The sequence below is a fragment of the Podarcis vaucheri genome (assembly GCF_965113315.1).
Source record: "Podarcis vaucheri genome assembly, chromosome: 1".
NCBI lineage: Eukaryota > Metazoa > Chordata > Lepidosauria > Squamata > Lacertidae > Podarcis > Podarcis vaucheri.
This window is the reverse complement of record NC_138759.1, coordinates 109635771-109652514: the sequence shown is the minus strand read 5'-3', so window position 1 is coordinate 109652514 and position 16744 is coordinate 109635771. Positions and strand designations below refer to the sequence as shown.

Here is a 16744-nt window from a genome sequence, read left to right as displayed (position 1 = left end):
AAATAGTTCAGCCAGATGTAAATTCTACCTTCCTTAATTTAAAATGGCCTCTCCATCTTTCTCTCTCAAAATATACAAAGGCTAGTATTTAATTCAATAATAGTTTTCTTGTTATTTCAGTGTGAGGTTGACAGCCTACTGCACTGAACAGAGTTCCCATGTAAAGTCTACCCTAATTCACCGAGTTTCTATAGCATTTCAGTATGCATTTGATACAATTAATAATGCTTAAGTGTTTGGCTGTAGGCTGTTTCAAATTATAGGGCTTGTTAGTGAATGAGGTCATGACATTGACAGGGTAGGCTGGGATGGCACTCTTCCCGGGATGCTTATTTATTTTTTAAAACTAATTTAGAGGCTTATCTTTATGAGCAAGAACGCTCTCCAGCTGGCCTACACACAAATAAAAACTTTAAACAGCGATAATATTTTTAAAAATACAAAACATTCCATATATCCACAGCATTAATAAATCCAGCAATAATTCCATGTCCAGCTGAGAACTAAAACGCAGGACTTGGGGCCTTCAACACCACACTGAAAACCACTCCCATCAGCTCAGGTAGGGAGACTATTAGGCAATGAGTTAGTCAGTACACTTACATCATAGGAATATAGGAATCTGCTGGTCCACCGGTCTATTATCTCAGTATTATTTACACTAACTGTCAGAGGCTGTCCGGGGATTTAGGAGATGCTGTGGACTCAGACTTTCTGTGTGCAAAGCAGATGCTGCAACATTGAGCCACAGCTCTTCACCAAACTAAATCCTTATTCTGTCTTGGAAGCACAGCCATTGGCTGTGTTGCTAATCAGAGAGGTGGTCCACTGACTCCACCCTCTTTGCTCCTTTAGTTGAGCCTGATGCTGAACCTGAAAACCTGGAGTGCTCATTTGGGATAGGTTCACACCAACCTTTGATTGGGATAGGTTTCGGTAATAACAGACTGAGCCAGCATGATGTTCAGTAAGCTGGTTCAATATATTTCTGTATAGAGAAGATTTTAATGTTTGATGTTTTACTGCGCTTAATGTTTTAATTTGTTAGAAGCTGCCCAGAGTGACTGGGGCAACATAGTCAGGTGGGTAGCATATTTTGTTGTTGCAGCATATTTTGTTGTTGCAGCTGCTGCTGCTGCTGTTGTTGTTATTCACCATTTAGAAACTATTGTAGTTAAGTGGTATATAAATTGTTTAAATGAATGATTAAATAAAATAATGAAACACTTACCCCCTGACCTGACATTCATCAGCAGCTCTCGATGGTTTAAGCAGTCAAACTTCTTTAAATATTTAACAAAATAACTCTCAGTTTTCTACCTTTCTTACACACTCTTTATACCCATCTTTATCATCCTTATATTTGCATTGAATCTTGACACTTTCTTCTCAAGGTGCAGTGTGGTCACCATCCAGTCAATGTTAAACATTTCAGTGCAATCCTATGTACATTTTCCCGAGAGCATTCCGCATTGAACTGTCAGTCTCATTTCTCCACTAGGCTTAACTCTCCCCTTGAAATTACTGTGTCCTGAATAGATTTCACTATTCATGGATTCTGTTCTCTCTCTCTCTCTCTCTCTCTCTGTGTGTGTGTGTGTGTGTGTGAATTATATTTGCATGATGAGTGGGTAAATTGCAGGTATAGAAAGGGAACAAAAGAAGCAGATTTTGCCAGCTCAAACTTTTTACCCATCTAGGCCAGCATCACCTACTCTAGGGATCGCCAATATGGTGCACTTCAGATGTTGTAAACTCCAACTCCCTATCGGTCCTAGTAAGGTTAAGGTAAAGGGAACCCTGACCGTTAGATCCAGTCATGACCGACTCTGGGGTTGCGGCGCTCATCTCGCTTTATTGGCCAAGGGAGCCGGCGTACAGGGTCATGTGGCCAGCATGACTAAGCTACTTCTGGTGAACCAGAGCAGCACACGGAAACGCCGTTTACCTTCCCGCTGGAGCAGTACCTATTTATCTACTTGCACTTTGACGTGCTTTTGAACTGCTAGGTTGGCAGGAGCAGGGACCAAGCAACGGGAGCTCACCCCGTAGCGGGGATTCAAACCGCCGACCTTCTGATCGGCAAGTCCTAGTCTCTGTGGTTTAACCCACAGCGCCAGCCGCGTCCCTTATCAGTCCTACTACAGCATGTCTAATAGTCAAGGATAGTTAGAGTTGTAGTCACAGAATCATAGAATTGTAGATTTGGAAGGGACCATGAGTGTCATCTAGTCCAACCTCTGCAATGAAGGAATCTTTTCTCGAACATGAGGCTCGAACCCATGACCTTGAGATTAAGAGTCTCATGCTGTACCAGCTGAGGTATTTTCCGATGACATCAGGAGGGCATGGTGTTGACTATTCTTGCCTACTCTGACTGTCATTGGTTCTCCAGTATTCCTTCCCTTCCTCCGTAGTCTCTCTGGTACCTACTTGGGTGGCATCCAAGAATTATGTATAGATAAGTTCATGTATATAATATACCATATGTTATAATAACCAACGTTTGTTTTTGAAGGGATGGGAAAGGCACGGTGGATATTGCTACCATGTGGACAAAACCCCTCGAAGCTTTGAATACTCCTCCAGTGGCTATTACTGTCCTTCACTTGCAACAATAATGAACAGGTACCTAATTCTACCATACAATTTAAAACAACAACAGTATTTTAACTCTCTTATGACACTGGAGAAGAAAATGGAAGAACCATACTGGATCAATAGCTAAAACTGACGGAAATAAAATGTTCTGATTGTTATTGCTCGAGTCAAAATGAAAACCGGATAGAATTAATCAGTTACTTGCTAGATTGAAATGTTCAGTGACATGCAATCATTCATGCATGCAAGAATTCTGACATTTTAATTCCTTCAGGGTTGATTTACATTGTCTTCATTACAGGAAGCCGGGGAGTGTTTCCTAACAATCCTGACAAATATATACTCATTTGCTCACATGCAGCTATTTGATGCAAGCTATTCACATTGTTCGATTTCATTTTAATAACCCAGTTTCGCCATATGGAAACAATAAGAAAAAAATTAAATGTATAACACCAGTAACAGGTTTTCTCTGGTTACTTAGATGATGTGATTTACTCTTCTTCATTACTCTTTATTCTCAAATTGAAGTAAACCCCAGACAATGAGAGGTATTCAATTAAATACTTACACTATTGCAGGGTTTAGCAGTGGCGCAGTGGGATTTCCCCCCTTTCTCCTCCCACACATGCCCTGTACTGTCCTGAAATCTGCTCCAGAACAGATCTAGAGGGTACATGGGTGGAACAGAGGGGGGGAAATGTACTGGTGTGCAACGAGAAATCCTTGCACAGACTTAGTGTTTGCCTTAGTACCACATTGAAGGCAACTCAATTTAATCTGTCTTCTCAGAAGTGAGTCCTATGAAGTTCATTTGGGCTTACTCCCTGTAAAGTGTGTATAGGATTGCAGCCTTAGTTATATTTGTGGCTTTGACAAATTTATGAAGTATATTTTCAGTGAATGTTCTCCATTGTAGCTAAATTGAGCCTCTAGGAACAGAGGTGTTCATTTGAATACCAGTTGGGGGAGGGCTGGAGTGCAAAACATCAGGGGAGGGAGTCTGGCTTCATGCCCTCCTTGTGAAGGATAATGCCCCAACTCCCTTTATCTCTCTGTTAGGATTCCATCTTGCTTGTTAAAACTCCGTATTTGACATTAGCAGTGCTGCTTAGCAATCCATGTATGAATTCTCAACAACCTCTCCTAGTAGAAACGCACGCACCCCAGTATATTTCAAGCATATCATGCATTCTGATGTGAAAACATATTGTATTCCAACATAAAAGAATGAAAAGTTGAGAATACGTGAAAGGTGATCGGCTAGGCGGGACTGTCTAATTGAATTTAGGTTAATGTAGAGAATGGACGTATTAATCATGGGTTATTAAGAATAGGCTTTTGTAGACAGGTAAAGAATAGCATAATTAATCAGTAATTAATTAAATCAAACATTGAAGGATGGTCGTGTGTGATTACATATTATTATAATGACAAGGTTGGAGTGGGCTAGTCAAAAGAGCATAAGGATCTCTGTTTGGTTTAGAATGAAGATTATGGGTTGGAATCTCTATGGGAAAGGAATGGAAACAATATAAGAAACATTGCTTTGGGTGTGGTTCTTTGCAGCTTCTCTCAGATTTTCCAGGAGGCTGACCGTACGTACGTTTGTATTCAATTAAAACCCTATATTTTCACTTGCAGTCTGCAGCTTTTCCTTTTGGGTCTCTGGGAGGGATACCTCCAGTCAGTGGCAGAGCTTCATGCTCTGGCACCGGGGGTGGAGAGCAGATGGGGGCGTGGCTGGCACGCATCCTGGGGGCATGGCACCCAGCATGGGGGAGCAGCCACGATGCCCCCCCCACCAGGATCGTGGTGTCAGGGGCAGTGCACTCCCCCTGCCCCCCTCTTCCTCCACCAGTGCCTCCAGTCTTTAAAATTTCTCCAACAGTTGCAACTTTTCTGGAGGCATCTGGCTGGTCATTGTTTGTCCATCTGAATCAACATTATGTTGATTATGAAAACTCATTTTTATTCATTATAAACTCTGTGCTTTTAATGTGCATAGGTTTACAGTGGTACCTCTGCTTACATACTGAATTCGTTCCGGAGGTCCGTTCTTAACCGGAAACTGTTCTTAACATGAGACATCACTTTAGCTAATGGGGTCTCCCACTGCTGCCGCGCTGCCACCACATGATTTCTGTTCTCATCCTGAAGCAAAGTACTATTTCTGGGTTAGCGGAGTCTGTAACCTGAAGCGTATGTAACCTGAAGCGTATGTAACCCAAGGTACCACTGTAATTCATAGCAGGTGGGGAGGGAGAGTTTAACCCTCCCTTCCCCGCTGCCGTCCTGATTTTTTTTTTTTAATAAAAAAACAACAACTCTACTTTGAAGCTATTATTTGCACTGGAAGAAACCTCCTTCCCCTATTGGTCTCAACTGAGAATTTCTTCCCAGCACAAATACCAGCTTTGCAGGAATGCTTTTCATCAGGAATGCAGCCAGGGGAAGAAAGAGTTCCATCCTTTCCCCCTCCCTGCCCCTGTCTGCTGAGATCCCAATAATTATCAGCTCCCACAACAGGTGCAAATGTAAGGATGCATTTAACATTGTGTCTAGTTCAGGCCTCAACTTGCTACCTAAGTACACAAAGTACAGAGGCTTTCCTGACCTCCCCGGGTGGTGAATTCCATGGTAGTAATTTAGGCAGTACTATGGAGAAGGGCCGATCTTACATTTCTGTTTTCCATACCTCACAAGGTTGCAGGACAAGATCACTTTTTTAAAAATAGTCTCGCACTGTTTCTGGTAGATGTTCCACACATGGGGGTTTACAGACCTATGTAGGAAGCATGTTACAGAGATGTAGAACAACCACCAGGGATGGCTTTCTGCATAGTCTTATTTGAATGATGCACCAATCATGCCAACTGAAAGCAGCCTCTTCTGTACCTTTAAAAGAATAACTGTACAGTGGTACCTCGGGTTACATACGCTTCAGGTTACAGACTCTGCTAACCCAGAAATAGTAACTCAGGTTAAGAACTTGGCTTCAGGATGAGAACAGAAATTGTGCAGTGGCGCAGCAGCAGCAGCAGGAGACCCCATTAGCTAAAGTGGTACCTCAGGTTAAGAACAGTTTCAGATTAAGAACAGACCTCCAGAACGAATTAAGTTCTTAACCAGAGGTACCACTGTAGTTGGGGAAAGAGATGCCCTCTTAAAGTGTGTTGCCCAAGTCATGGATAGCTCAGTTGGTTACAGCATGATGCTGATGACACCAAGGCTGCAGATTCTTTCCCCATATGGGACTGCTGCCTATTCCTGCACTGCAGGGGGTTGGACTAGATGATCCTTGGGATCCCTTCCAACTCCACAATTCTGTGATTCTGTGATTCCATGTGGAACTGTAGAGCTGAAAGCCGGCATGCTCATGGCATGAGCAGGATGCCAGTTAGAAGAGGCATGTCCTGAGCAAGCGGCCATTTAAACTTGCATTCCAAGAGATCTAAGCCAGTGAGATCTGGCATATTGTTTTCCTTGAAGTAACTTACAAGTTTCCTCTAGCGGGGCTTGCCTCTGCATCACAGCCCACCATTTGCCCCTAGTGAAGTATTAAAAACCAGACACTTAATGCGCTTCATCTGCTGTTCTTATGTACAGTGGTACCTCAGGTTACAGACGCTTCAGGTTACAGACTCCGCTAACTCAGAATTAGTACCTCGGGTTAAGAACTTTACCTCAGGATGAGAACAGAAATCGCACGCCAGCGGAGTGGCAGCAGCGGGAGACCCCCCATTAGCTAAAGTGGTGCTTCAGGTTAAGAACAGTTTCAGGTTAAGAACGGACCTCCAGAACGAATTAAGTTCTTAACCCGAGGTACCACTGTAATTTGTTCAATTTCAACAGGATTCTATACTTCTTTCTATATTGCTCAAAAGGATGAATAGGGGCTGCCTCTTGAACTGCGATGTAAGGAATCTAATACCTTGTTTTTATTTCATATTTTTTCAAGGTTTGAACAGGGCTTTCTCAACAGTATGATTCACAACATGGAGAAAACAGATAACCTTTATTTTTGGATAGCGCTGCAAGACCTCAACAATACAGGAGAATACACTTGGCTAAATACAGATGGGAAGCTTCATCGTCTAACCTATACAAACTGGGGAAAATATCAACCTAGTGAGTTATAACCTTTATAGCTCTTGTTAATATTTGATTATTGAAGCAAACGTGCCACTTTTCCTCACTTTCTGCTTTCCGCTTATTACCAGGCTGTCTTAATTTGGGCCAAAGTATAACATTAAAATGGGACATGGGTGGCGCTGTGGGTTAAATCACAGAGCCTAGGACTTTCCAATCAGAAGGTTGGCAGTTCGAATCCCCACGACAGAGTGAGCTCCTGTTGCTTGGTCCCTGCTCCTGCCAACCTAGCAGTTTGAAAGCACATCAGAGTGCAAGTAGATACCTTCTGGCGGGAAGGTAAACGGCGTTTCCGTGCGCTGCTCTGGTTCACCAGAAACGGCTTAGTCATGTACGCCAGATCCCTCGGCCAATAAAGCAAGATGAGCGCCACAACCCCAGAGTCGGCCACGACTGGGGTCCCTTTACCTTTACCTATAACATTAAAATTTACCTCAGGATAATGGAACCTGCAAGTACAACAAATTAAGTATTTGATAGCCTGCTAGATACCAAGGATGGCCTTCATGGTATCTTCCAGCTGCTGTACTACAGTCCCCATAATGGAGGACGGCGTCTGGAAGACAATGTCCTAGCCAACGTTTAAAACACATGGCTCGAAAGTGTGTTTAGAATTGCAGCCTTAATTTCCAGATTCCATTCTTACAGTTAGCTGCTCTTACACTTAACCTGATTAGCAATCTCTTGTGGGCAAATAGTCTGCTAGCAGCTTCACCATTAAAATTGCCTTGTAAGTACTTGCAGAACTAAAAGGCTTGAAAACTATATTTTGTGCTGGTAGGCTTTTGAAGTTATCTGCCAAGCTGCTATTTATCCACTTGAGACAGCCCTTCAAACATCTCTCTCTCTTTATTCTGTCCCCATTTAGTAATGCACAGTGATTTAAAGTTGCATCATTCTGTAGTTTCATTTACTTACTCATTTCTTATAGCCGGAAGGACAAGCATTGCCTGGTTTTTTATGGAGGAGGATTCTTCTTGTCCTTCAACAGTGACCTCTACTGGTTGACTATAGGGAAATATATTCACAGACTTAAAAAGCCTAGTTATTTGGTATTTCTTATATCCTTTCCTTTCGAATTCCCGCGGCGGTGTGAGCTCCTGTTGCTCGATCCCAGCTCCTGTCCACCTAGCAGTTCGAAAGCACCCCTAAGTGCAAGTAGATAAATAGGTACTGCTTTATAGCGGGAAGGTAAACGGCGTTTCTGTGTGCTGCGCTAGTGCCGGTTCGCCAGAACAGCTTCATCACACTGGCCACGTGACCCGGAAGTGTCTGCGGACAGCGCTGGCTCCCGGCCTCTTAAGTGAGATGAGCGCACAACCCTAGAGTCGGACACGACTGGCCCGTACGGGCAGGGGTACCTTTATATCCTTTCCCCAGATAACTAAAGCTGCTGTCTGTATTATGGTTTCTCAAGAGGGAATTGCTTTGGGGGCAAGTTGTTATGTCTGAGTTTCATGTGCACCTTGCAGAGAACCTCCAAACAATATATCTAAAACACTGTTTCAGACATCAGTCTTGAATCCAGTGGAAAACAGGATTAGGTCTGTAGCAGACAGATGGAGATAGCAGAGGGAAAGGCAGGGGAGGACAGAAAGGCACACGGCCAGGTACTGAGTTATTTGGATGAGTTGGCATATTTTTGTAGCATAAGAACTTAAACCATCTGGTTCTAGTGGTGCCTACTTCAGTTCCCAGATGTTTTCGGTGTATGTACTATAGATGAAACTGTTGAATAAGGTTGCAATTGTGACTATTACTCTGGGAGGAAGCCACATTTAATGCAACAGGACTTACTTCTGCATAGGCATTGTGAAGATTGTGTTGTAAATTAGTTTACTGCCAACATTCAATGTAATTCTGTAAGTTTATCTAAAAAGAGTTCCATTGGATAAAGTAATTCTCTGTCTGTCTCTCATATTACGCATGCACAGGACTGCAGCCTTAAATTATAGTAGTTATGCAGACACACCCTCAAAGCATAACAAGGTTAAATACTTCCCCAAGCATAAGGAAGGAAAGTATTGATCCTTATCCTCTAGGACTCCTAAAATAATTTTTATTCCCTTTTGTAAAACTATGGTATTTAGATATTATTTTGGGAATCATAAGTTAATGGCTACAATTAGGGATTAGTAATAATTTTCTTTCCCTGCCCACCACAGTTTTTGTTTTTACTTAATAGGTAACAAAACTCAAAATTCCAAAATTGGACATTATAAACGTAGAGCAATAACAGCATGAAGAATGCCTGCAATGTTTTGAACAGTATTTTTGTTTTAGTAAATGTAATAATTTATTTAGGTAGCACTGCATGTTTGATGTAATGAAATAAGCCTTAGGTATCACTCAGAACCGGTGTAACAAAAAGCAAAGTTTATTTATTTATTTTATGGCTATTAAAATTAAAAGTGGTCATACTATGTAAACATCACATTTGGTAACAGTAAAAGTATGGCATTAGAAAATGGCTTCCTTCTGCCTCTGTCTTTTGGAAGGGAAAAACCTACCATCCAACAAAAAAAATTCCACATTTGGAAAGAAAAAATGATACTCAACACTAAAATGTCTTTCCCTCCCCACTATAGGGCATTCTGGAGGGTGTGTTGTTATGCAGCGACAGAAGGGACCTCTTGGTGTTTGGGAAGTGAAAAACTGTACAAGCTTCAAGGCTATGTCACTGTGTAAGCAAAAAGCTAAATACCAAAGAGAAAATGACCCTAATGAAGAATCACATTCTGAGAAGACTTTTAATTCTTGCATGTTTGGATGGGAATCGGACCACAATCTGCTCAGCTGTTATAAGGTGAAAAGGGGGGCAAATTTCTCACTGAAAACTCAAATGAAATGGACTTAGGAATCCACGATGGGGTAATAAATAGTATAACATATGCCAGACACAAAGTTCAAGTGGCCCTATTTAGTATGGACAGTTCTGGTTTTCCTGGGAAACCAATATCCCCACATTGTTCCTATTTTTTACTTCTGAGATGCCTTATTAAACTGCTGTAAGTTTGAAATGGACAAGTTGCCATTTTCCAGGAACAAACTACCCCTCCAGGGCTTCAGTTGGGAAGCATGCAGCTTGTCTCATGTGCATTTAAATACATAGGTATAAATGCTAAAGCACCAGGCAGTGGAGATCCTGCTGTTACATATGCTGCAGAAGCTGAGATATATATTTGAAGTTGGATAGAATATTGCCAGGCAGTTTGGGTTTTTTAATATTGTATCTTTTACCAAAAAGAACAAATAACACCTAAGCTTTTAAACAAAACTATTGCAGAGTGGGTAAATGAATACAACATGCAGCAAGCAAAGTAGACCCTTTAGCCACATATAATAGTTAGGGCAAGCTCAGGCAGTGACAGGAGATTTTATACACACGTCTCTTTTTTCAGTTGTGGAATGTTGGAAGGCATGGAGTGATATGTTTGTAGATAACAAAAGGAGAGAAATTTATTTATTCTAGAACAGGTTTGTAGTTTTTTTTTAGTATATGTTGTATATTCTCTTCCCTCCATAGTATTTTGACAATGTGCAAATTAAACTATTTGGGGGGGTGGGGGTATTTGTTTTATTGCACAGGTATTTCACAGTGAAAAAGTACTGATGAAAAGGGCTTGGGATGAAGCCGAAGCGTTGTGTCAAGATTTTGGAGCACATCTTGCTAGTTTTACACATGCCTTTGAAGAGGATTTCTTGAGCAAACTTTTGAACACCATGTTTCATGTGTAAGTCTTCCGTTTACTATCAAAGAGACTTCTGCAGAAGAGAGGGGAAATCAGATGAGTGTTTGTTCCCTCGATTTCTTTTCAGATACTGATCTTTTGAACTTGGAATTTAATCTAAGAATAGACTAGAATATTTCTGCTGTAATCATACAGTGCGTGTAAGTTGTAGAAAATAATGTTCACCTGGAAGACTTTACCTTCTGCATTTTGTGGTCTTTTGGCCACACTGAGTGAGGATGACACCACATGCATCTGAGAAAATGGACCTCAGCCCACAAATAATGCCATGAAAGGCTGATTGGGTGTAATATGTAGAGCAAAGATGGGAAAACCTTTGGCCCTCCAGATAGATGTTACTGAACTACAACCCCTATCAGCCTCAGCTAGCATGGCCTAAGGCTGATGGAAACTGTAGTCCAACAACATTTGGAGGGCCAAAATTTCCCACTCCTGATTTATAGTAAAAATATCAGGAAGCGAATGTGTTAAGCACCGCCTTTCTCTACTCACAGCTCCTCTATTAAAAATTGCAACTTCTTTTCCTTAAAACCAATTAAGGCTTCTCTATGTACTTGTAGCATGCTGTTTGCTTCCTGTTTTCAAAAGGTCAGGAATTGGGTCACCCTTTCAGAAAACTCAGGAGTGAATCAAACAATTCAGTCAATTTTCCTCAGCTCCATGCACACATCCTATTCTGATGTGTGCAAAGGTACAATAGTGGCTAACAATCTGTCTTCTGGGGTTTGTTTGTTTTTTAATCATAGTGATGAAGAAAGACAGTTCTGGATTGGACTCAACAAAAGGAACCCATTAGCTGGAGGATCCTGGGAATGGTCTGATGGAACGCCTGTAAATATTTTTCCCCCTCATTACATTGAAATGGGCTTTAAATAGTAGAAAACAAATTAGATTGTTTCCAGTGATGGCTTTGTTGTATGAAGAAGCATTCCTGCTCATGCAAGGCAAGGAAACCAATTTTCATTAACCCATCCTACCAATTCAACCTCTAAAAAACCCTGTTCTAAAGGTTCTAGTATCCAATGGAACAGAATCGGAGAAAAGCTATAGAAGGTAGGTGGGGTCAGTGAAAATTGGATGGCCTGAGTTGCATGAGAGGAAAAGTTTTCCACTAAGTCAAAATTACCATTAGATACAACTTGTGTTTCCTGCACACCTGCCTGCTTCACCAATTGATAAACTTCCTGACCATTCAAAGCAAGATTCAGTCTGTGGTCTGGGTCACACATCACAGTAAGTCAAGCCATAGTTTACATGGTCCATACAAATTTGCTGATTCCCAGAGAGGAGCTCACACTCACTTTGCCCCTCCCTGGTCCTTTTAGCTCAGAATGGCAGCTAAGCCAAGGTTTAGCTTATTGTGTCATCCGAATATGAGAGTGTGGTTAAGCTGCCTCCTCACCACAAACAGTAATGGTAGGGCAAACCTTGGCTAACTGCCATGCCCTGCTGAGCTTAAAGGATTGGCAGAAAGCAAAGCAACTGTTCTCTTCCAGGAGAGCCAGCATGTTCATGCATTTGAACTTAGTGTTGCACGCAAATGCAGCCTATATCTTTTAGTACACTTTAAACATTGACAAGCCCTTGCCTTGATACATCATATCTTAAGGAAAGAGATTTTAAATAATGTAATCAAAGGGAAATTAAAACGGCAGAGTCAGAATGAAAGTGATAGCGGGAAACTATCGTAGGGCCACTAAGATGACTGGACTACTATAAAATAATAAACATAAGGGTCATGGTGTATCACTGGGGACATAAATGCTTCACCATCTTGGGTACATACCTTGTCCAAATGTTTCCCTGGGCCCAAAAAAGTTGTGGACCCCTTGCTCTATATACCAATGATGAATTACAAACAACCAAGCTTTTGTTGCTGTTCATATTCAGGGATCACACAGGTGGGAAACACATCTCTACCTGCTTGCTGCTTCCATGTAGTTTAAAGATAGTGCTATTATACACACATGCTCATCTTATCTGACACAATCCATGTGTCTGTGGCCAAGTGTACAGTGCACTTTGAGAAGTGTCCTTTAGGGTGACCATAAACAAATATGGTCCATACATTAAAAAAGAAGGAGCATAACCTGTCCAAAAGTCTTTCCCTTACTAATTGTATTCATCTTTGTCTGTGTACCATAACTCAGTTTAATGCACTGTTCTGTGGCAGGTTGCATCTGCTTTTTTAGAAAACAATGACATTGAAGATAATGTGAGGAGCTGTGCTGCGTATACAGTTAATGGAACAGTCTTGCCGCTACACTGCAATTCTGAGCGTGAATGGATATGCAAAATACCGAAAGGTAAAAAACCTAGCTTAAGAGGTTTCACTATATGTGGCTATGACTATTTTATAAAGAAGAGGGGTGATGGCTCAGTATACATACCTTGCATGCAGAATACATTTGAGCTGCTCCCCTGGCTTCCCAGTGTCATTCACTATGGGCGGCAAGTCAGTGGGGATCCAGTCCAGAGTGTGACACCAGGAACGCAGGTGAACAGACCTGCCTTGCCAGTTCCTACCGGCAGAAGGACCTGGGTTCAGTCCCCAGAATCTCTAGATACAAAAGGGTGAGATAGCAAGGTATAAGAAAAGACATGCCTGAGATCCTGGAAAGACACTGCTTGTCAGAGTATAGAATACTGGGCTAGATGAGCTAAGGGATGCGGGTGGCGCTGAGCCTCTTGGGCTTGCCAATCAGAAGGTCAGCAGTTCGAATCCACGTGATGGGGTGAGCTCCCATTGCTGTGTCCCAGCTTCTGCCAACCTAGCAGTTTGAAAGCATACCAGTTTGAGTAGATAAATAGGTACCACTGCAGCGGGAAAGTAAATGGTGTTTCTGTGCACTCTGGTTCACGGTGTTCCGTTGCGCCAAAAGCGGTTTAGTCCTCCTGGTGACATGACCCGGAAAGCTGTCTGTGGACAAACGCCGGCTCCCTTGGCCTGAAGCAAGTTTTCTTTGTTGATGAGAATTTGGTAATGAAATCCTAGCAAAAGATACTTAAGAAAGGGAGGGTTATAGTTAAATAATTTCTGTGAAAGCCCATTGCATGAGTGGCACAAATTGTTCATTGTTTCTGTTACAGGTGTGAAACCAAGGATTCCGCAGTGGTATATACATGGTATGAGGTGGGCAGGGCAGGGTTTGTTTATTTGTTTTATTTCACACATGCTGTAACAGTATCATTTTATGAAATACTGTATACATATTAATGAACATAATTTTAAAAAGGTTTCTCTGTGTTTCCTTAAATACATGAATAAAATCAGTCAGTTGTAATAACTTAAATTTTACTTGGATTACTAAAATGTCTTCAAAAAACAAAACAAAAACAAGTATTGTATGTATCTGAAAATGTACTTGCAGCAGCATCTCCCAAATTAAACAGTTTTAGCAACATCTTACCACTAGGGGTGCATCTTTATCCAAACATGCTGCAAGTTCTGATCTAGAAGGATTTTGCTCCTTTTGTGGAACGTCAGCTCCACAGAAATAAAACTGAATTAACTATAAAATTACCTCACGAACATATTCAAATAGATAATATTTAACTTAATTTTTTAGAGCCATCATGGTTTTATTATCAAGGAGCAGAGTACCTTTTTTATGACAGCGCCTCAGACTGGTCCACTTTCCAGTTTGTTTGTGGCTGGCTCCGTGGTAATATAGCAACAATACATTCTTCCAACGAACAGGAATTTATCCACAACAGAATAAAAAAGGTAACATAACCAGTTATTTTTCTACATTTTCAGGGAACAGCATTTATCCCGGCCTCCTCCGTCTTACCAAGAAAAAACAACCTGGGGATTAGACACTTTAAAATATTTGAAAGACATTTATAGTTCAACTCTTATAGTAGCCATCTCTACATAATTGTGACAAATGTAAATATATACTAACTCCAAATTAGTGAAATGCAGTTTCTTTTTTCTTCAGAGACTGAGGCAAGTTCATGGTGTAGGTGCTCTCTGAAAAAGTCAGCTGTAATGCTGTTGTTGTGTATCTTCTCTTGACAAATGGCTGGGTAGGTGGTGTGGCTGGGCTGCATCAAATGGGAAGACTGACAAGCCTAACTTGGCCCACAGGCCAAAGGGTCTAACTACAGCTATGAAAAGGTAAAGGGTCCTGGACGGTTCAGTCCAGCCAGAGGCGACTGTGAGGTGCTGCTGTTGTTGTTTAGTCGCGTCCGACTCTTCATGACCCCATGGACCAGAGCACACCAGGCACTCCTGTCTTCTACTGCCTCCCGCAGTTTGGTCAAACTCATGTTCGTAGCTTGAAGAACACTGTCCAACCATCTTGTCCCCTGTCGTCCCCTTCTCCTTGTGCCCTCAATCTTTCCCAACATCAGGGTCTTTTCCAGGGAGTCTTCTCTTCTCATGAGGTGGCCAAAGTATTGGAGCCTCAACATCAGGATCTGTCCTTCCAGTGAGCACTCAGGGCTGATTTCCTTTAGAATGGATAGGTTTGATCTTCTTGCAGTCCATGGGACTCTCAAGAGTCTCCTCCAGCACCATAATTCAAAAGCATCAATTCTTCAGCAACCAGACTTCTTGATGGTCCAGCTTTCACTTCCATACATCACTACTGGGAAAACCATAGCTTTAACTATACGGACCTTTGTTTGCAAGGTGATGTCTCTGCTTTTTAAGATGCTGTCTAGGTTTGTCATTGCTTTTCTCCCAAGAAGCAGGCGTCTTTTAATTTCGTGACTGCTGTCACCATCTGCAGTGATCATGGAGCCCAAGAAAGTAAAATCTCTCACTGCCTCCATTTCCTTCCCTTCTATTTGCCAGGAGGTAATGGGCCCAGTGGCCATGATCTTCGTTTTTTTGATGTTGAGCTTCAGACCATATTTTGCACTATCCTCTTTCACCCTCATTAAAAGGTTCTTTAATTCCTCCTCACTTTCTTCCATCAAGGTTGTGTCATCTGCATATCTGAGGTTGTTGATATTTCTTCCGGCAATCTTAATTCCAGCTTGGGATTCATTCAACCCAGCCTTTTGCATAATGAATCCAGCGCATGTTTGCAATTTGGTCTCTGGTTCCTCTGCCCCGTCGAAATCCAGCTTGCACTTCTGGGAGTTCTCGGTCCACATACTGCTTAAGCCTGCCTTGTAGAATTTTAAGCATAACCTTGCTAGCGTGTGAAATGAGTGCAATTGTGTGGTAGTTGGAGCTGATACATGATTTCTCCTGTTCATTTTAATGTTTCCCATATTTTCATTTTAATGGACTGGTATAACATAAATAACGCAAGGTAGAGTTGAATAAATCTGTATACCAGAATGCAATAAATTCCTCTAACATTTGTTTTTTTAAAAATTGTAAAAAAAAATTATTTTTACAGGTATCAAAAATGAATAATGATTGGTGGATTGCATTGCATTCAGAAATAGCTACTGAAGGATTTCGGTAAGACTGAATTATTATGTCCAATCCTGCAAAATACGTTTAGATTTGACACCAAGGGAGAGAGATTTGGACTTCAAGACATTTCCCTTACAATAATATCTTCTGGATTATAAATATAAGTGTAATACGGTTTTTTCGTATGACTTCTTGAGGGAGGTGGGAGGACTCCCCCCTGCCGCAAAAAACCTTAAACAAATTATTTCTGTCTTCTTATACAGTGGTACCTCAGGTTAAGTACTTAATTCGTTCCGGAGGTCCGTTCTTAACCTGAAACTGTTCTTAACCTGAAGCACCACTTTAGCTAATGGGGCCTCCAGCTGCCGCCATCTTTTTCTGTCATCTGTTCTATTTTGAATTTACAGAACTCCTGTTTTAGATTAGATCTTTGTTACAGATTCGGGGGGGGGGAATATTGGTACTGTAGAATATGCTGGTAAACTATTATCTTCAAGCGTTGCAGCTTCTTTGACTGTTACAGAGTTGGATTCCTCTGGTCCTGTCCCTCATTTTTACACTTGTATTGAATAATCAGTCATGGATTATTATTATTTTTAAAAAATGATATATTTAATTTCATCGTAATCCACTAAATGATAAGCAAATCAATGAATTCAAAGTCATTCTTCTAGAAAATGCATTATATTTTCCAGTCGTTTCTCCCCTTTCTTCAATGGAATTCCAGGGTGGTTTCCCAACCAGTACTGGCAAGATGCAGATATGCTTAGCTTCTCAAGATTGATTCAACTTGCCTTCAGACTGCCCATGCCCTAGGTTTAGAATAAAGGGTTTTTTGACAGTCATTTGCAGTGAAAGA

The 16744-nt window shown here is 41.4% G+C and overlaps 1 protein-coding gene across 5 annotated transcripts in view; it reads left to right on the top strand.

Moving 5' to 3' along the window:
* The window catches only part of PLA2R1 (phospholipase A2 receptor 1), a 61997-nt gene that overhangs the window by 21056 nt on the left and 24197 nt on the right, over positions 1-16744 (top strand). For all 5 annotated transcript variants that reach the window (XM_082197398.1, XM_082197397.1, XM_082197400.1 and 2 more), the window contains 9 exons: positions 2519-2628; positions 6563-6732; positions 9342-9559; positions 10342-10487; positions 11252-11336; positions 12679-12811; positions 13596-13631; positions 14075-14232; positions 15866-15930. In XM_082197398.1, coding sequence (XP_082053524.1) covers positions 2519-2628; positions 6563-6732; positions 9342-9559; positions 10342-10487; positions 11252-11336; positions 12679-12811; positions 13596-13631; positions 14075-14232; positions 15866-15930 — 1121 coding nt within the window. The remainder of the gene's footprint in view (positions 1-2518; positions 2629-6562; positions 6733-9341; positions 9560-10341; positions 10488-11251; positions 11337-12678; positions 12812-13595; positions 13632-14074; positions 14233-15865; positions 15931-16744) is intronic.